The 21,420-nt window shown below is 39.1% G+C and overlaps 1 protein-coding gene across 17 annotated transcripts in view; it reads left to right on the top strand.

Moving 5' to 3' along the window:
• The window catches only part of LCOR (ligand dependent nuclear receptor corepressor), a 171,605-nt gene that overhangs the window by 17,134 nt on the left and 133,051 nt on the right, over positions 1–21,420 (top strand). For 6 of the 17 annotated variants that reach the window (XM_040624796.1, XM_040624791.1, XM_040624790.1 and 3 more), the window contains exons 1-2: positions 50–186; positions 1,201–1,274. Coding sequence is in view for 4 of the 17 variants with exons in the window: in XM_040624783.1 (XP_040480717.1) it covers positions 90–186 (97 nt within the window). In the remaining 13 variants the exon portion in view is untranslated. Of the gene's footprint in view, positions 1–40; positions 187–1,200; positions 1,275–1,581; positions 1,647–21,420 lie in introns of those variants that run through there. The other 11 variants (XM_040624794.1, XM_040624787.1, XM_040624793.1 and 8 more) reach the window with 8 other exon arrangements.

The following is a 21,420-nucleotide window of genomic DNA, read 5'->3' as shown; positions in this document are numbered from 1 at the left end:
CCAGGCCGCGGGTGCGTGCGCGGCCCCGGGCGACGCGGCTGGGCGTGCGCGGGGCCGCGGCGGAGGCAGGGCCGGGCGGGCGGCAGAAGATGGCGAGGGTGTGTAGGCGGCAGCAATGCTCCGTTGAGAGACGCGGCTTTCGGCAAGAACTGGACTCGTGGCGCCACAAGCTCATTCACTGTGTAGGTGAGACTCTCCCCCGGCCGCTTCCGGCCCTTGGGCCGCCCCGCCACCGGCTGACCCGGACAAGGGAGGGAGCCGGGCAGAGGGAATTGCTGCTCCGGCCCGCCCGCCCTCTTTGGCTCGAGCGTCCCCCTCCCCCACCCCCCGGAGTGCGGGCGCGCGCGACCTCCGGGCGGGCTCTCCCCGGCTCGGGCCTGAGCACGCGCGTCGGCCCCTCCCCTCCGCGCGTCTTCCCGGGGCGGGCTCTCGGGCGGGAGCGCGTGCCCCTTCCTTTCCCCGTTTCCCCCCTTCCTTTCCCCGTTTCTCCCCTCCCCGCCCGGCGGCCTGGCGCCGCCGCCGGCTTATTGTGGAGACTCGTCCCGCGGCGCTGCCACTTGACCGGGGACGCCGCCTCCGGTTCCGCGGAGCCGGGCACGGGGCGGGGCTGGGGGGCGTGCTCAGCCCCCTCCTCCGCTCTGTCCGGCGCCTTCCCCCTCCCGTGCCTCCCCTCCCCCCACGCGCCGCGGCGCGCGCCCCAGTCCCCGCGTGCACGCGCGGCGGCGGGCGGGCGGGCGCCCGGCGCTCGGGCGTGTGCGAGGCGTGAGGTGGAGATGGGGGCGGAGGGAGCCGGAGCTGTCACAGGCCCCGGGTCCGCCTGACCGAGCCAAGTAGGGTGTCATGGCCGCGGGGGGCAGCGGCTGCACTTCCTCTGCGGGCGGCGGCGGCGGCGGCGGCCGGGGAGTTAATCCTCGACGCTTGGGTCGGTGTGTGTGTATTTGTGTTCGGTGTGTGCGCGGCGGGGAGGAAGGGGGGTGGAACTGGGTCCTACCGAGAAGCCGGAGCGGGGGGTCGCTCTTGTCCCCTCCCGGGGGGTTTGCTGGAGCCGCCGCCTCGCCGAGAGTCCCCCCAGCCTCCCGGGCCTCGGGTGGCTTTTTCTTCACGGGCAGGAGGGAGTGTGGACGGGGGCGCCCCGGGAGGGGCCGGGCGGCCGAGCTGCGCCTCTCACACTGTGTGTTTTGTCTGTTTTTCTCTCCCAAGGTCCCGTTTCCCTCTGTGCGGCGGCCGGCGGGACCATAAGGGCTTAACTCATATATTTAACCCCCCTCCAAAAAGTAAGTGGCCCGTGTGGTGTCTCCGCTCCGCCCGCCGCCCCCTAGCCCCAGTCCATCCTTGTGTCTGACTCTCCTGTCCTCCAGCATTGTTATTTCCCCATCTTTGCTTCAGTGCTGCTGCTGTGGGGGAAAATGCTTTCTCGTGCTCCTCCGTCCCCCAGGCCCAGTCTTCGGGGAGGCGCAGAATTCCAGCCCCTTTCCCCCTTCTCCCCCCGTGGGGAATATTCTTGGGAACCAGGTCTTCCCCAGCAGAATCTAGGAGATTCTATCCGTACGCTTGGGCCCCTCATCCCCTCCTTCCCGACAGGGTTTCGTTGGAAGGAATTATGCAAATCCTGCTTTCTGGTGTCCATTCAGCGGCAATTTCATGCGGTGAGAAGTTCTCTTTGTTGTGCGAGGGGGAGAACAGACACTGATTTAATAGACATATCTGTTGGGGGGAAGGGTGGAGGGGGTGTGGAGAGGCTCAGTTTGGAAGAATTACAGCACTTGGTTAGCTCAGTGTCTTTGTGTTTGAGCTTTCTGGCTTGACAGGAGGGTATGCCCTTTACAATGTCCCACAAGAGATGTTTTCTGTAATAGATTAAAAAGCAAAACTGAAACTTTAAATAAGTGAGACGTAAGGTAACCTTTACCTACAGAATATAAGCCTTTCCATTTCTGCAGTGTTTCATTATGAAGATCTGTGTGAATTTTGTTAAGGATTTAGACTGTAACATCAAAATTAAAATAGGCAACAATGCTTTAAGGTATCTCCTATAACTTTGGTTGTCCACAGGTTAAAAGTACATTCTTAAAACATGCTTGTGTGAGTAATAAAGACACGAATAAATTTTTTCGTGTAAGGTGACTTGTAGATAAATTTTAAAATTTCCCTCCTGCCAATCCAAGCCCAGCTCTGCCCTCCAGAAAGCCTTTGGGTATCAGTTATCATTTACTCTTGTCTTTGCTTGTATTTTTTCAAATCTATCCTACATTTGCTAAGATGTTACATCAGATTAAGCTCTTTTTGAATAATTAGTTTTAACCATCATATGAAAGAGTTCACGAAGGCATGCAGGTTTTGAGAAGTGTGAAATTAATGTTTTCGGAATTACGAGTATAAAATCCTGAAATTATTTTGAAGAATTTTTAGTCTTGTATTTGTTTCACTTTTTTCGAGATTAGTTTTTTTGGTAGGGCTTTTTAGTTTTTTAAAAGGTTTTGAAATTGACTATAACCCTGTAGGTTTCATAAGTTACTGTTACTTTAGATGGTTTTAATGAGTTGTTTATCTTATTCTAATTTTGTTTGCTTTGAATCCTTGCCTTCTGCCTCAGGCCCCCATTTTATCAGTCACTGCTAGTGTTAGTGGTTACTTCGTGCTGCTTGACAAGGTTGTGGTTTTTTTTTTCTTTTCCCTTAATGACTAACGAAATTCTGTAAATAACTGAACTGAATATCAAATTTTGATTCGTTTTTTGAAGGGGGGTTTTAATCTGGTCATCAGTTTCCTTAAAGCATACTTTTAACTCCAAATTTCCACTTTGAAGGTAGTAAAGTTCAGGAGATACTTAAGTCCAGAGTGCAGAGCAGTAATAACATAGTTGATAGTCTCACAGCTAAAATCAATTGGGTTTCGTATTTTTTCTTATGTATAATTTCTTTAAGAGGAGAGTTCTAAGTAAATCAATAGTAATGTTAACTTTCTATACTTAAAAAGGCTAGCAGTGATTCTCATATAATGGAAAAGGCAACTATGTTGTTTGTCACTAGCAAACGTTTCCTCGTTTATTTTAATGAGATTGGTTCTGAACAGTTAACCTTCTATTTGATTCTGTTGACTGATTATCTTACTACTTTAGGGTCATTTGGTTTCTAAATGATATTTAATTTATAGCAGTCTTCGGAGTAAAAATGAATTCTCGTTTATTTCCAAAATCTAATTCTCCTATTTTGGGGGGACTGTGTGGTGGTGGGTGCATCAGGATTGTGGAGGTGTTTGTGTTTCCATTATTATGTTTTAGTTGAATTGGAGTCAGTAGCACTTTCAGACAGTGATTATGATCAAGATGGATATTTGGTACCCAGGTGATTATGGAGGTGTCCTCTGGGACTATGGCAGTCCATATTCCAGGAAGATGGAGGTTTTTCTCTGCTGCTTGGTGTGATGTAACCTATTGCTTGGCTGCTCCTCATCCTTGCTGTATTCTCAAAAAGCTCTTCCCAGTNNAGGGAAAGTTGTGTTGATTTCAGCTTACTCAACTTGGCTGAAAAAGGAGAGCACAGGAAGTCTTTTTGACTTACACAGACTTATTTCGAATTGCCCTTATTCCCTCAAATGTGCTTGTAGCCAGAGCAATTCTAGGAAGCATCTGAATAATGCTATTTTTTTAGCCTTATGGGCTGTACTCGATGGCCTGTAATTTCTTTCAGAGTGAGAATTAGGTGTTCAGTGTCTATGGGGACTTGCACTTCTGAGCACCCACCTAATTACTTAGCTATTTGTATTAGTGTTGTTTTTAGAGATGAAAGGCAGTTAGATAAGTACTTCATGTAAATTTGTACCTGGCACTGTGGGCAGACAAAAGGGGAAGCTACCCTAACCTTCAGGAACTTTTAGTACTTAGAGAAGATATAGTGTATAAGGCAAAATGTGCCATACTGTGGTGCAAGCAAGTGCTAGGGGTGTTTAGAAGTGAAAGATCTCTTTTGAAGTGATGTAGGAAGACTTCGTGAAGAAGGTGGCAGATTTTTGCTTCATTTTGATCAGTACGGAAGAGNCATTCCTGTCGTGAGAAACAAAAGTGGCAAAGGACAGGAATGAGTTGAAACTGTTTAAGTCTGTTTAAACTGCAGGCCATGATTTATGTAGGGGATATATAGATGATAGGTTTGCAAAGATAGGTTGTAAGATTTTCTAATGCAGGTTAAAAAGTGGGGTCTCTTTGTTAGCCACCTTGGGGCTTACAGTGCATTTCTCTCCTTAGCTCTGGGGAGGAGTGTTTCCTTTATTTGATGATTTCATTGTGGAACTCAACAATGACACACATTGTTTTTAAATCATCTTGACAGGAATGATGTTGTTATCCAAAACAGTGTCTCTTTTAAGTAAACTCACTGGAGGCTATACTATATTCCATTGCACAAAACCTATTTTTGGAATTGCCTAAAATCAGTGGCATATGTATTCTTTGAACATCATTAGTACTGACAAATTTTCATCCTTAGAGGTCTCATTTGGTATTTGGAAACAGTCGAAAAGTATCTTTTATGGCAAATAAAAGTATATGTTAAATAATGAGGTTGGTTTTCTTTCCTGGTTTGCAAACTGGCTGTGAAGCTCAGCAAAGGGGTTTGATTTTTTTGATATGCCTCAGAATGTCTCTCTTCTTAATTCCTTTATGTCTACTCATCTGCTGTATGGAATCTGGGTATTGGGTAGATGTGAGTAAACAAAGCTGTTTTTGTAGTTTCAGGTTAAAAACTTCCCATCACTACCCTCCAAATTATCGACTGTATTTGTGAATATTTAAAAAATTGTTTTACTACTCCTTACAGTTGCACATTGTTTGGGGGATAATTCCAGTGTGAACTATTAGCTCATTTTATTCTCTCTTGTATGCAGGAAGTGTCCCAAGTACAGTGGTCCATACCCTGAATTTTTTCTTTTCTCATTTGAAATACAATTTACATACCGTAAAATTCAGCCTTTTAAAATATACAATTCAGTGATTTTAGTTTATTCACTACATTATTCAAACATCACTGTATAATTCCAGAACACTTCCATTACCCAAAAGAGAAACCCCATACTCAATAGCAGTCATTTCCTACTCCATCTGCGATCCAGCCATTGGCATCCCCAGTCTGCTTTCTGTTCCTGTGGATTTGTCAGTCTAGCGTATTTCATGTAAATGTAATCATAGAGTATATGGTGTTTTGTGTCTGCCTTAGCATGTTTTCAAGATTCATCCATGTTGTGGTATGTATCAGCACTTAGTGTTTTCTAGGGCTAAATAATTTTGCATTGTATAGACATGCTATGTTTTGTTTATCCATCAGTTGATGGGCATTTGGATTGTTTCCCCTTTTTGCCTATTGTGAATTATGTTGCTATGAACGTTTGTTTTCCCTTTTCTTGGGTATGTACCTAAGAGTGAAATTGCTGGGTCACATGATAACTGTTTTAACTTTTTGAGAAACTGCTAAATTGTTTTCCAAAGCAGCTGCAGTATTTTATATTCTCACCATCAGTGTATGAGGATTCCCTTTTCTCTACCCCCTTACCAACACTTGTTATTGTCTTGTTTTTTTGATTATTATTTTAGTGGGTAGGTCTGAAGTGGTATCTCATTGTGGTTTTTATTTGCATTTCCCTAATGACCAGTGATGTTGAGCATTTTTTCACATGCTTATTGGCCATTTGTGTATCATCTTTGGAGAAATGTGTATTCAGATCCCTAACTCATTTTAAAATTGAGTTATTTGTCTTTTTATTGTTGAGATGTAAGAGTATATTCTGGTTACTGGACCCACATCGGTGTATGATTCACAAATATTTTTTCTCATACTCTCAATTTAAAAATAATTACAGATCAGAAGGAAACTTCAAAATACCTTGTAAAGGGAATAATGTATATAGTAGTGGATTGATAGGAGAGAACTAGAATTACTCAGGAAAGGCTGGCTTTAATATCCCTAATTCATAAAATATGAATTATTAAAATTGTGGTTTTTAAAAATATTTTATGTATTTTAGAGAGAGCACAGGTGGGAAGAGGGAGAGAATCTCAAACAGACTCTGTGATAAGCATGGAGCCCCAGGTGGGGCTTGATCTCACAACTCTGAGATCATGACCTGAGCCAAAACCAAGAGTTGGAAGGTTAACCCACTGAGCCCACCCAGGTGCCTTTGTGTTGTTTTGTTTTGTTTTTTAAGTAATCTCTCCACCCATCGTAGGGCTTAAACTCATGACCCCAAGATCAAGAGTTGCACACTCTACTGACTGCGTCACCAGGGACCCCAGTATTGTTGGTTATTTGATGAAGTTGTGTCATAACACAGATATATATACTTTGCTACCCAAATCTTCAAAATTCCTGCCTTTCTATGGTGAGGGTTCATAAATCAAGTTCAGATAATGTGGTAAACCACATTATTTAAATCTGTCCTATGCTTCAGTTTTGCATAGTAAATAAAAGTTTGGGTACAGAGGGATACCTTTATATAGATATTTTGTCTGAAACTTTTTTGAGTAGTGAGAGAAATTTAAACAATAGCAGTATTTTTGAAATTTGAGATTGTATTTTTTGGTTGCATTTTATGAAACTCAGATATTTGATAGTTCATATTTACTTACTGAAAGTTATTATATGATTTTATTTTCTGGTGCTAAACTATACTGTTTTAAAAGACTTGAATTTTGTGAGTAGTGAGTTTCTCGGGTTTTTGCATTGGTTAGATTTGGTGTCCAAAGTGTCAAGTGTAATGATGTCTTAGGGATGAAATTGAGAATCTTAGGAGGTAGGTGGGAGAATTAGTCTGAGAATCCTTTACTTAATGGATTGTGAGGGGTGTGTTAAGAAGACTGTATGGTTGGCACCTTGTAATGATTTTTTGTCTTGTTTTTTTTTCCTTTTGTTCCACATGTTTATTTTTTGTTAGAGAGAAATATGGATTCTTTTGATTTATCACTTAATCAGTTTTCTGAATGTTATGTAGTCCAAGGAAGTTACGTGTGTAAAGCCAGTTTTTGTTGCGTGACCAAATGATAATGAAGTTCTTACAATCCAGTTTTGGGTAATGTGTATTTTTGAATTATGAGAGCAGGATAAGTCAAAGGGAATGGGTACAAGAAAAAAGAATGTATGTAACAGTAATTTGTAGACTTATATTTGAAGTTTTGGTATTTGGAAACAAGAATTAATATGTTTGAGATGTTTTATAGTAAAGAGAAAAAAAATTTCCTCAATTATGTTTTTCAGTTGTATTCAAAACTTTATAAGTGTACTTTACCATTTGAAGTAAGGGAGTATTTCTTATAACTTCTAATTCATTAGGAGTTAGTGCATCACAGTTGTTTTTTTTTTTTTAAACAAAGTTTGAACTGGATCATGTAGAAACAAACTTGTCTCACAAGATTTTTGTTAAGTGTAATAAGGTAGGGGAATAAACAAATTCTCCAAAACTTAACATATAGAAAGCTTTAGAAAAATTTAAATTAATGGTGTCACCATCTTATATCTACGTAGCACATTTTATATTTTAAGAAAAACCCTTTTACGGGGCGCCTGGGTGGCCCAGTCGTTAAGCGTCGTCTGCCATCGGCTCGGGGCGTGATCCCAGGGTTCTGGGATTGAGCCCCACATTGGGCTTCTCCTCTGGAGCCTGCTTCTTCCTCTCCCACTCCCCCTGCTTGTGTTCCCTCTCTCTCTGGCTGTCTCTCTCTCTGTGTCAAATAAATAAATAAAATCTTTAAAAACAAAACCAAAACCCTTTTACATACACTATTTTATTGCCTTTATTTAGGAATGTAGAAAGATAAAGATGGGTATTAAAAAATAATAGGTCAGTTGGGAAACATTGAATAATAACTCTTATTGAAGCAATCAGGGGATTTCCCTTACCATAAGCGCTTCCTTTTATCCGCAGAAATAATTGTATGATATTTTAATGTTTGAAATACTTATGTAACTTATCAGGTAAAAGTAAAACACAGAACCGAACTCTTCCAGAAGCAGAGTTTTTATTTAATTTTCTGCAATTGCTGTATGAAGTTACATAGTAGTTTTCCACCTCTGTTAAATATGCTAACACATCAAGACTTAGGTTAGAAGATGTGAATACCAATATTATTTCCCATGAGAGCTGCTATTGTTGGAAAACTGTTGTATGATGAGCATTTTCATTCTCATTAGTAATACTAGATAGTCTGTGACCGTTATTTGATTTCACTGTTGGCTTACTTTTCATAAATCTGAGTCATTTTATCATTATCATTAATAAATGATTATTGTGTACGTTTCTGTTACTAGTTGGCTTTTTAGAGGTTTGTTTCCGGAGAGTAAAGGCCTATTCTCCCTCTCCTAAACTCATAATGTGAAGGGGAAGAAAAGCTAATTTTAAAAGGATATATAGGGTGTATTTTGCTTGGTGAAAGAAAATCCCACGCGTGAAAATGTGAAATATATTTTATTTTACAACAGAATTCACATCTAATTTAACATAAGAAGCATGCTCTACTAGTATGTTTAGAATTATTGGTTTAGGGGTGCCTGGTTGGCTGAGTTGGAGGAGCATGCGACTCTTGATCTTGGGCTCATGAGTTTGAGCCCCACGTTGGGTGTAGTAATTACTTAAGTAAATAAACAAATAAATACATATTGGTTTATACGAATTTCAAAAATAAGTGTACAATGTATGTAGAAGAGAAAATTGTTGACTTTGTTAAACTGAGACATGTTTATGTTCAGTTTGATATGTGCTTGTTTTTCATTTTTTTAATTATCTCTATTGTATGGGAATTTGTAGTCTCCTGCCTGAACACTTCCCTTCCTCACAATCAGTGTAGGCATATTTTCTAGGTCACTCGTAGGCATTTGTCTCTATACTTCTGTTGTCCTCTCTTTTTGTCTTTTAGATTCATGATTTATCAAAGGTAGAAAGGATGCTAGAACTTATTTACTTTTTCAACCATGTTAAAAAGAAAGGAATTTAAAAAAAATCATTCCTTTTGGAAAATTTCAAACATACACGAAAGTAAAAAGTGTAAGACAGTGAACATCCCAGCTACCTCAACTAATGGCCAGTATTTTATTCCCACTGAATTATTTTGATGCAAATCCCAGGCATCATTATTTACTATTGAATCTTTCTTGGCAGCCTTTTGTATAGTACGATCTCCCTCTTTCCACTTCCCATCCCCCTGGTAAATTTAAAGAAATAGAATATCTAAATACTATAGAGAAGACAAGTTTTTGTTGTTTTACTAATTCTTTAAAAAGCCAACAGATATTGAGCTTTTCCCATGTGCCAAACAAAATCCCTTTGATGTTACTGATACACAGGTGGAGAAACAGATTTGGAAAGATTAAGGATTTCATTCATGATCACTGAGCTAAAGAGTGGTAGACCCAGGATTGGAATTCAAAAGCCTGTGCTCTTTAATCTTAAACATTCAAGCATATGCCCTCCTTTTGGACTTTTTTATTTGGTTCCACCAAGTTGCCCCTGTTTTCTTTGTTTACAACTTCTGATTGCTTATTTGATTTATATTACATTAAAGAATTCTAGTTTCTCTGCCTATAATCTTACCATAAATGGTAACATAATTACTCTTCCAATTCTCTGTCCTGGAATGCCTTGCCCCTTTCTCTTTAGCATTATCATGCTGTTTGGCTTCCCTCATTCTTCTTTGCTTTTTATTTTTTTTTAGTTTTTTTTTTTTTTAGTTTTTTTTTTTTTTTAGTTTTGTTGTGGTATTCAGAGCTAAGTAGGTTTCTGAGCGGAATGTTTCCACTGGCTTAGTTTTTCTTCATATGTTGCTAGACTGACTATCTCTATTGGCTGAGATTTGTACATAGGCTGACAAGAGGAAAGGCAGCAAATGCTATCCAAGCGATACTGATTCTGGGCTTGGTGAGCCCTTCCACCTGGACTGGCCTAGTTCACGGCACTTTGAAGTTTGTAACAAAAGCCTTCTAAGTAACAGTGTGTAGGTGCCTGGCCTTTTCTTCTATTCATATCCTTCCTAGAGAGCTCAAGGTGGGGGCGAGGGTGGAGGGGCAAACAGGGTAAAGCAGATTGGGGTCAGGATTTAGGATTCCTGGACTTCAGCCAAATGCCTTCTCAGTTTTAACCTTCTGTGACTTAGATTTGGTGCGGTTGGCAATAAATATTTTTAAGTGTGTGCTAAAAAGAGAAGTTGCTGAGTTGTGTGTAATTAGTGAGAAAGGGAAAGAGTAATTTGGCAAATTTTAAAAATAACACACAGGTTTGGGGGCACCTGGCTGGCTCAGTTGGAAGTGCATTCGACTCGTGATCTTGGGGTTGTAAATTCAAGCCCCACATGGGGTGTAGAGATTACTTAAAAATAAAATCTTTTAAGAAAATATGCTGTTCTGGTAATTCAGACATCACTGATCTTAGACAAAATGCTTCAGTAATAGATACAGGAAGATGTTGTGACAAAAGTAATGGGGAGAAATACTCATCAAAATAAAATGGGAAGTTCCTTGCCTTTACTAAGAATAAAAAATGAGGGGAACATAAATGTTTGTGACTATGCCCCTGTGTTGAAATGAGGCTTTTTTTATTGAATGATTAATGATATAAATACTAATCTCATCACAAGTGTTAGGTTATGTGAATTTTCATTCAGCTAGTAAGGACGTGGAAAAAGTTTAATTTGTATAAATTAGTATTGATTCGCTTATCCTGATCACAATACAATGATATTTTAATTATGGGTAGGCTTTAAGCAGTCCATAAATCTTTGGAAATTGTTGTTTAAGAAAATCTTTAAGCTGGCTATTTTTCTATGAGCATTTAATACAGCTGATACATCTTTTAAAATGATTTAATGTATCACCTGTGTTCAATGGCCAGTGTACTAAAATTTTACTTATTATTTACCTATTAGTAAATTATCTATGGCAATAATATTTTTATGATACTATGTTGGCTACTTTATCTAGATTGGTTTCTTTCTTTTTTTTTTTTTTTTTTAAGATTTTATTTATTTATTCGACAGAGCTAGAGACAGCCAGCGAGAGAGGGAACACAAGCAGGGGGAGTGGGAGAGGAAGAAGCAGGCTAATAGCGGAGGAGCCTGATGTGGGGCTCGATCCCATAACGCCGGGATCACGCCCTGAGCCGAAGGCAGACGCTTAACCGCTGTGCCACCCAGGCACCCCTCTAGATTGGTTTCTGTTCTCGAAAGAGGATAAAAATAAATAATATGGGTTAATTTCCAACAATTTTTTAAGAGGTACTAAAATTTTTGCTTTATTGACTTTTTTAAAAGAACAAGAAGTATGATCGAAGTGATAAACCTATTTTCCATGTGAGACTTGGACAACTAATTTTCTTGTGTGTATTACTATATATAGATTCTTGTGTTTATTAAAATAGATTTTGGCATGTTAAAATAAATAGACATATGCAGAGCATCAGAAATCCACATGTATATCTACTGAAAACAGTTTCAAGACTCATTGCTATGGCTACCAACATAAAATTTTATCTAGAAGATAACGTTCCTTTTGGCCCCTTTCTCCTTAGGCAGAGAACTTCTGTTTAATCTTAAATAACATATTCTATAGCAAAGATTAGTACATTTTATTGGTGCCAGGCAAGAGTACATTCATAAATGGGCAAAAGACAGAGAAGAGAAACTAGAATTCTCCATATTAGGTGAGAAGACTAGGTAGGAGTTGTCAGGAGCTATAAAACTGTGGGACTTAACTTTTTCTAATGAAATTGGCCACATAGTTTACAGTCCAACCTTGAATGAGTTGTATTGATCAGGACTGATGAACTACCAAGAAGATTAAATTATCCACAGATTTCGATCTTTTAAAGGCAAGAAAATGGGATTCCTGGATGGCTCAGTCGGTTAAGCATCTGCCTTTGGCTCAGGTCATGATCCCAGGATCCTGGGATCGAGTCCCACATCGGGCTCCCTGCTCTGCTCAGGGGGGTCTGCTTCTCCCTCTGCCCCACCTCCCCGCTTGTGCTCTCTCTCTTGCTCATGCTCTCAAATAAATAAATCTTTTTTTTAAAAAAGGCAAGAAAATGTATATTAATGGAGAAGAGTTTTTCTAACGTAGCTACATTGATTAAAAAAATGAATAAACTGATATTGTGGCAAAGACGGGACCAGAGATGTTGATGACCCAGACATTTTTTACCCTTCCTTTTTCTCCCTTTTTAAGGATTTAAACTTTACTTTGGAAAAAGTGGAAAGCTTGCTCTTGTTAAATGATTAGTAAATGCTTATTACCTCAGACATTAAAAAAGTTATTTCTTAAAACTGTATAAAGATGTTTAGGTAAGAATACCTTTAGTAATTATTGTACCTAAGTCACCGAACCCGTATTTTGTCAGATACTATTTAACAGGTAATCACATGAAATCAACTGTTTTGAGGAATGTGAATATCCACTTGCGGGTAAAAAAGGTAAAGAATAAGTGCTGTATTGGGGCGCCTGGGTGGCACAGCAGTTAAGCGTCTGCCTTCGGCTCAGGGCGTGATCCCGGCGTTATGGGATCGAGCCCCACATCAGGCTCCTCTGTTATGAGCCTGCTTCTTCCTCTCCCACTCCCCCTGCTTGTGTTCCCTCTCGCTGGCTGTCTCTATCTCTGTCAAATAAATAAATAAAAATCTTAAAAAAAAAAAAAAAGAATAAGTGCTGTATTAAACAGGAAGGAAGGATCTGTTGTCAAATCATGTTGCAATCAACGTCTGGTTTTTGTGACTAGAAGTATAACCAATAATAGTAATGATACTGTTGCTATTATATTTGACTGGAGTATGAAATAAATAGCACACTTTAAAATTTGGATTAAAAAAAAAAAAGGATGCTTGCTCTCAGATGGCAGAATATACAAGATCTTCAGATGTTTGGTCCAATGATGCAGCCTAGGATTCTGCCAAGAATGTTCTTTTAAGAATGAGTAAATTGCTTTTTCATGATATAGTTTTCATTCATCTTTCTTCTCTGTACAGCTCCATCTTTTCTTTATGTTTCTTTTTCTTTGTGTGTAAAATAAATTGATATATGTTTGAAAATACATCACATTAAGAAGAAAACAATTAACTTTTAAGATACATGTATGCATATGCAGGTTCCCCTCTCTTATATGAAAGTAGAGCATTACTATGAAACCTTCTGTAAGCTGAAATGGCGTAGAGCAAAGAAGCGGTTACCAATTATTGATATGGAAAAACTGTTGCACATTCCCAGACCCAAGAAATAAGCTGTCTCAGGTTTTTCTGATACCCTGAAACACGTTTTGTTAATGGATGCAAGAAATAAATTGAGGTAAAGTACAGATGGTCACAGACACAGTTCAAAGTTAGGGTGCCTTGATGCTGAGTGTAGTTCAAGGGAAGGAGCTTGGTGGTGCCATTCTTTTTTTTTTTTTTAAACGATTTTATTTATTTATTTGACAGAGATAGTGACAGCCAGCGAGAGAGGGAACACAAGCAGGGGGAGTGGGAGGGGAAGAAGCAGGCTCATAGCGGAGGAGCCTGATGTGGGGCTTGATCCCATAACGCTGGGATCACGCCCTGAGCCGAAGGCAGACGCTTAACCACTGTGCCACCCAGGCGCCCCTGGTGGTGCCATTCTAACTGCTTAGGGTGCGCACTGCCTCTGTAACAGCTTGCTGTGAAACAAATGCTGACCGCTGTTTCACTTTTTGCCATTTTTCATAAAAGCGAGATGGTGTAATGCAAACTTTTGAAAAGTGGGGGATACTTGTATTTTAGTCTAGGGGGAAACATATCTTCAGAAGGCCATGGAGATAAGAATGACTTTCGAAGTGGAAATAATGGTGGTCATAGTTAAGAGAATGACATTAACTAGACGGTTCAGTTCAGAACATATGTATTCAATGAAGTCTTTTTCCTTTTTAGTGAATGGTTTTTGCTCTATTTGCATCATTGTTTATATTAAATCTGTAAAACAGTTTTATTTTGATATAATGCAAATAGTTTGGTCTCTTCTGGCTTTTGTCCATTTATGAATTTAAAAAAAAGTTAAAAGTTGCAGCCTTTCTTGAAGTTAACCATTGAGTCTTCCTTTTCTTTTTATTTTATTTTTCTTTTTATTTTTTTTAATTAATGATTTTTTATTATATTATGTTAGTCACCATACAGTATATCCCCGGTTTCCGATGTAAAGCTCGATGATTCGTTAGTTGCGTATAACACCCCGTGCACCATGCAATACGTGCCCTCCTTACTACCCATCACCGGTCTATCCCATACCCCCACCCCCCTCCCCTCTGAGGCCCTCAGTTTGTTTCTCATAGTCCATGTCTCATAGTCTCATGTTTCATTCCCCCTTCTGATTACCCCCCCTTTCTTTATCCCTTTCTTCCCCTACCGATCTTCCTAGTTCTTATGTGACCGTAAGTTTTAAGAAACTATTTTTGCCTCTTAGCTAGCTATTAGCAATAAGGGAAATTTCATGTTTATATAGGATTTTATAATGAATGAAAATTTCAAGTATTCAGAATCATTTGACTTTTATAATAATGTGACCAGTTGCGTGTTTCATCATTTTATGGATGAGTAAACAAAGGTTCTGAAAGTTACTTGCTGGAGTTGCATAAAGCCAGTGTGCAGCAGCGTTATAACTGCAAAATGAGATTTCTTTCTCTAAATTTCATATTCTTTGCTTTTGATTCTGTGGAAAATATAAAAAAGGCAGACAGTATAGTTTCTGTTTTCCAGAAGCTTGCTGAGGGTTAAAAAAAAAAATCAGGAACAAGTAATGAAGTACAGTACACTGGTCTAGGACTTCTGAGGCCTGACTGCTATTCTTCATCACTCTAGCTGCATGGTAGTGAAGGAACTTGAGTATCTTTTCCCCCACAGCTTTATTGAGATATAACTGACATATAACATTGTGTAAGTTTAAACTGTATAACATGATGATTTGATACGTGTGTATATTGTGAGATGATTACCACAATAAGGTTACTTAACTCATCCTTCACCACACCTAATTACCATTTTTGTTGTGGTGGTGGTGGTATATTTTTTTTTACAATGAAAGTTTGGAGTGAATCTGTGAATTCCCTTCCAGCTCTGAAATGCTATGATTCTGTGAAGCTGTCATCTTTTAAGAATGTTTTTATTTTTTATGGTTCCACAAACATGAGAGGTCAGGATTGTTTGTGTTTAAGATAAACACTTTTTACTTTTATTATTGTTATTAAATATTTGCCCTAATTTTCTATACCCTTATTTAAAAAAAATATTTTACTAGAGGAACAACTAAGTTGAATAACTTTAGCCAAATTATTATAAAGCAAGAAAAAGAGGAAGGGAAAATAAAGAGAAAGAAATATGCCTGTGGACATTTTGGTATCTTTATTTCCAGTGTTTAATTTTTCCTGGATTGAGTCCTATGCAGGCATACTTTAGGAAGGAAATTCATCTTAGAAATGTGCTGCCTTTAAAACTATTTTGAAGTCTAGAGGCTCTTTGGAAGCTTATGATGTTTTAACCATTTTTATTCTGTTCACTTTGTCTAGTCATTTCTGTTTTGAACATTGGGGAAACTTTAATGTTCCTGTTTAATCTTTTTATTCTTTGAGCTCCTAATTCATTTAAATGCATGTGGTATAAGAAAGCAAGAAAGAGCTACGAAGTTGTTTTTGCCTTGAACATAAAATCACTATGATTGTTCTCTCAATTAGAAGAAAGTACTTTTACATTTAATTCTTTTTGCTTTTTATCCCCATTTCACTCTCTTTCCAGAAGCCTTTTCTTTCACCAAGCAGAGGCTTCTGACTTCATCTATATACATGAATACATGAGTTGAATTTAATTATCACCCCAAGAATCATCTATCTTAGCTCATTTTAGTAACATTGTTTGCTTCTGAACTGCCTAAGAGTTTTTCAGAAAGAAATTTTGAAGAGCTTATTATCTTTTACATAGCTTATTTCAATTTTTTAACTTTAAAATTATATAAGAAAATGAGTTTTTTAACTTTCAGTGTAACAGCTCTGTTGAGATATAATCCTCATACCTATTATATAACATTTTTATCTTTTCAAATTATTTTTTAACTTTTTATCATTTTACTTTTTAATTTTTTAAGTCATACACATATATTAGCTTTTTACTGGAAAGTTTTTAATTTAATTTTTTAATTTTGAAAGTAGTAAGAAAGTTTGAGAAAATGTTTGAATAGAGAAGGAAGAAATCATCCTTAAAACATTTTCTCTTTTCTATGTGTTTTATGGTTTATAGCTACATGATTTTCGTCATATACTTTAGTAGGGTCCTTTTTAGTTTTCAGTTAATGTGGTGTCAAATAATTTTATCTAATTTATTGTAGATAGAATTGGAATGATGCCTTATTTTACTGGCTGTATAATTACACACCAAACGAGTGAATGTGCCAGGAAGGAAGAGGGAAGATAACTGCAACATAAAATGCTAGTGTCCCCGACTACTGTAAAATCAGAGCAACTACTGTAGCAAAACCAAACAACCTGTGCTGTGGAAGTGATTTTGTGCTAGTTCTGGACCTCGCCTCCAGGGGGCATAGCCGCTTTTGTTCTGCTCTGGGAAAGCCATTGTCTGTGTAAGCCGTCCAACTACCTTGAGACCACCATGCTGTGAGGAAGCCCCACCTAACCACGTGGCGATGATAGTCGCAGAAGCACTGAGGCACCGGGCACTGGAGTGAAGTCTTCTGGTACTGTCCAGACTAGCCTCCTTGTTAGCCAGGTGCAGCAGAGTCAGTAATCCCAGGTGACAGCACAGGGAGCATTTGAACCCTGCCAAAATTACCCACAGAATTGTGAGACCTAACAAATCATTTTCAACCACTAGGTTTTGGGTTGGTTTTTTCCTGCAGCAATAGGTAATTGGTAGACCTGCCAAACTGATTTTCAAGTATAGAGATAGCCATCCACAAACAAGAATGCAGGGAAGATGGTTCCAATAAATCTTTTCTTGGGAATCTGATAGTGTACTTGAGAATGATTAGAGAAACACTAAACACTAAAGTAAGACTGGTGATGACCATTAGAGCTGAGATTAAATGAAGGATATAAAGGAGAATATAATATGTAACGGCTGTATGTTTTGACAAAACTCAACTGTAAAAAAAAAATGTAGGGAGAGCATGTGCAAATAATTTTTAAAAACCATCTTAGGCTCTCATATTTGTGTTAGTAGTGTGGGTTTTGTATTGAGATAATGTTTTCTGTGTGTTGTGCAACAAAGCAAATGGATAATTTTAAATTATTCCAATTCTGTTATTTCTTGTGTCTCTGAGAGCCAGAGTCTCTGTGGAAGAAATAATGTATAGATGTAAGTTAGAAGAATAAGTAAACACCCTGTACTTCTGATTTTTAATTGGAAATATCAGTATGAACTCATGAGGTATTTTAATTTTATCTTGATATATACATCACATATGTATAAATTTTTGTACATATGTATATGTATAATATCTGAGAATGTTTTATGTATATTATGGAATAAAGAAAATGAATATTTATGTGATAATTTTATTCTGACATTTCCTAGCTACGTCTGCTGTGAAGTCACAGAAATGAGCAAACCTAGTTCCCAGAATGTGTTCTTGAAATGCTGCTGACTTCTAAAAGAAACCACTTTACATCAAAAACTAGGGATGTACTGTATGGTGACTAACATAATATGGTCTGGAAGTCATGTGTCTCACTTCTGCCCATAATCAGTTCATTGACCAGAACAAGTCACCCATTTGTTTGGGTAGCCACTGCATAGCAATCCATATATCCAGCCACCAAAGTGTGTATTTGCTCAGTAATGAGAATCATTTTGTTAGATGGGAAGAATCTCAGGTGTAAATTACAAATGTGGTTTGCCAGCTCAGTAAGTGTTTAGCGCTATCGGGTTTTACCAAACTTTCTTTCTTACTTAAAATTTTCTTTGAAGAAGACTTCCTTTGGCTTTAAACACTTTCATTTGCCTAACAAGATGTATTTTACCTTTTGAAACTGAAAACCAATTTCCATGGAAAGTTTACTACACCTAGATATAATATTTGCTACCTAGTTTATAAATAACCTTTCTGGTGATTCTTCCCCCCCAAGTCACCTAACAGAATAAGCAGTGAACTGTGTTGTTTTCCTGAGCCAGATGGTAAAATACCATGTGTTCAGGTAAATAGCTCAACATAAGGATCAACATAGAATATGATTCAGGGCTTATAGGGAAAAAAGGCTCTCCTTAAAAAAAAATAGTACTAAGGATATTTTACAAAGGTGCTGTTTATTTGACTAGAGAGAGACAGAGATTGAGAGAGGCGCTAAGCAGGGAGTGGCAGGCAGAGGGAGAAGCAGCCTCCCGATGAATTCCCCAGGACTCGGGATCATGACCTGAGCTGAAGGCAGGCCAGCAACCAACTGAGCCACCCACCGTGTCCCAATGCCTAAGTATTTGCAGTTTGATTCCTACAATTTCACAGAAACTCTTTATATCTTAGCGTTAATTCATTCCATTGTCATTTAGGAAAATATCTATACAGCTTAATTTTTTCTTAACTTATTAGTGACCACAAAGATACTATTGTCTATCATCGCCTTCTTCTAGAGCTAGCACCATGGTAATTTTGTGACTATGGCCTTATATTATAATATTTAGTAAAGTAAATCTCTCCTTGTCACATGTCCAATTCCCCTGGAAGCAAGTGGAGATGAACTTTGGGATACAAAGGTTTATTACGGACTAGCATTTGTGGAAAGGGAATTAGTGGCGGTCGGGGCAGAATTGGGCAATATTAACCGTTCAAGTCCAATAAAAGCCTCAGCCAACCCAGTGAAGTACTTTGGAACAAGTGTTAACTGTCAGTGTCAGCATCAGGCAGAAGTGACCAGGCTGTAGCCTGCTAGCCCTTAGTCACGTGTCCTGGCAGCCCCAGAAAGGCGTGACCTTGGGCAAAATAGCTCCTGAGCAGCTGAGGCTAGCTTGAAACGGCCTGACAGCTGGAGGCTGTGTAGTGATCACAATCCCTACAAAAGCCAAACTGTGAGTTCTTTCTCGGAGGATCTAAGCTGCACACATTTCCAGGCTAACATATTCTTCTTTGCTGTTCTCCTTTTTTAAGAAATTTTTCGATTTGTTGTTCGAAAAGAGAAGAGCACGTGCGTGTGTGGCGGGGGGCAGGAAAGGCAGAAGAAGAGGGAGAGAGAATCTTAACCAAGCTCACGTGCAGCGCAGAGCCTCACCGAGCCTCTGTCTCCAGCCCTGAGATCATGACCGGAGTGGAAATCCTGAGCCAGATGCTGGATGCTTAACTGACTGAGCCACCCAGGCACCCCTGCTCTTCTCTTTCCAAAACCGATATCGTAATTATTCATGGACCTTTATTTTCTTTATAAATTTTGGAAAGTTTTGAGTTCCTTTGGAGTTTTTTGGTTAGAATGGCATGGGAATGTATGCCATCCAATGTGAGGAAGAATTGACATCCCTGGATAGTGCTGTGCCATGCAGATGATACTTGAGTAGCCAGAAGATGACACTCTTTTTTTTTTTAATATTTTATTTATTTATTTGTGCAGAGATAGAGACAGCCAGTGAGAGACACAAGCAGGGAGTGGGAGAGGAAGAAGCAGGCTCATAGCGGAGGAAGCCCGATGTGGGCTTGATCCCATAACTACGGGATCGCGCCCTGAGCAGCAGACGCTTAACTGCTGTGCCACCCAGGCGCCCCAGAAGATGACACTATTGAGAAGTGTTTCTGGAGGCAGCAGGACAAGGAGGCAGCAGTATGGTCAGGAGAGATTGTTAAATGCAGTGGGGATCAAGCAAATAAATATACTGGAAGTCAATACGAAAAATATGGGCACCTGGTTTCTCACACTGTCAAAGGGGATTTATAAGTGTGTAGCAGGGAAAGGCTTGCAAGTATTCAGAGGGGCTGGATTGGTCGGATGCGTCAGTGTAAAGCTCATGGTGTTTATATTTAGAGACAGATATAGAAATATAAATACAGATGTGTGTATATACATATGTATATATGTATACGTATATAACTGATAGATGTGTATATATATACATATATGCATATGTAGCATACACACATATACTTCACAGCTCTGACTGCTGCTAAGACCTAATGGCCATGACACCCCAGTAGGAGTGAACACACACTGAGCCCAAATCTTGATTTCTGAATACAATCCTCCACCAAAGTAGCAGGGCTCATTCTAGAGCTGAGGCAGAGAAAATACAAAATGAGCCTAGAACATCTAGCTGTACCAGAAAATGAGGAAAATGTTTGTAGAATGATGGGGGTATGCCAAAGGATAAAAAGTCAGCTTGAAGTGACTCTCACTGGCCAAATCTGGGATGATGACAATAACTACAGCAATCCATTACAACCCACTGAATGAAACGGAAATGATGAGTCATAAGTAATGAATCAATAAGTAAAAGGGGAGGAAGAGCACAAACTCATATTCAAATATAAACTAGTTAATCTGGAAAAGCTTGATGAAGAAAATAACTTTTGACCATCATCATTGACAATGATTCAGAGCAACTTGATTCATGGATGTTAAGGCTGGTGGGTAGAGGCGAGGGACAGAACGTTGGTATAAGCTCAGAATATCTCCTACAAATATTTATCAAGTACAAAACAATGGTGATTTTATGGTGGAGAAAACCACTTGATCAGATGAGCAAATTTTCATCCCACAATTATGTGAAGAGTTAATTGACATCATGAGCCCTCGATGAGGTGCCCAGAGACCCCAGCCTCATTTCTGTGGTTTCTTGTCACAGTGTATGGCCTGAGTCTAGTCATGAGGAACACTGCATAAACCCAGTTGAGGATCACCCTACAGAATGAGAGGCCCGTTCTTTTTCAAGTTGTCAAGATCATAAAAAAAAAAGCAAGGGCGAGGATTGTACCAGAATCAAAGAGACTGAGAATACAGTTAAATTCAGTGTAACTTCCTGGATGGGATTCTGGACCAGAAAAGGAAAAGAACAGTCATTGTTAACAGAGAGTGAAATTGTAATGAGACACCATGTATCAGTGTTGATCTTCTGATGTGATGGGAGGGTTATATGTGGTTATGAAGGAGAGTGTCTTTGCTTTATGGACATTCACACTGGATATTTAGGGATGATAGGAGTCAAGTCTGTAGTTTTCTATCGGATTGTTCATAAAAGACCCAACAACAAGAACAAAACCATATATACAGGTACATAGAGAGCAAAAGCAGATGTGCAAGATATTAACTGGTGGGATTTGTGAAGGGGAATATAGGTGTTCACCCAACTTTTCTATAATTTGAAACTATTTCAAAATAAGGTAGGATACATATACATATCATATTAAAACAAACATAAAAACACATGTTTTACAAAAACTTGTTTGCAAATATTCATTGCAGAATTACCTATAATAAGCTAAA

This window comes from Ursus maritimus, unplaced genomic scaffold (assembly GCF_017311325.1).
Source record: "Ursus maritimus isolate PB19 unplaced genomic scaffold, ASM1731132v1 scaffold_7, whole genome shotgun sequence".
NCBI classification, from domain to species: Eukaryota; Metazoa; Chordata; class Mammalia; order Carnivora; family Ursidae; genus Ursus; species Ursus maritimus.
This window is presented reverse-complemented; position numbering and strand designations above follow the sequence as displayed.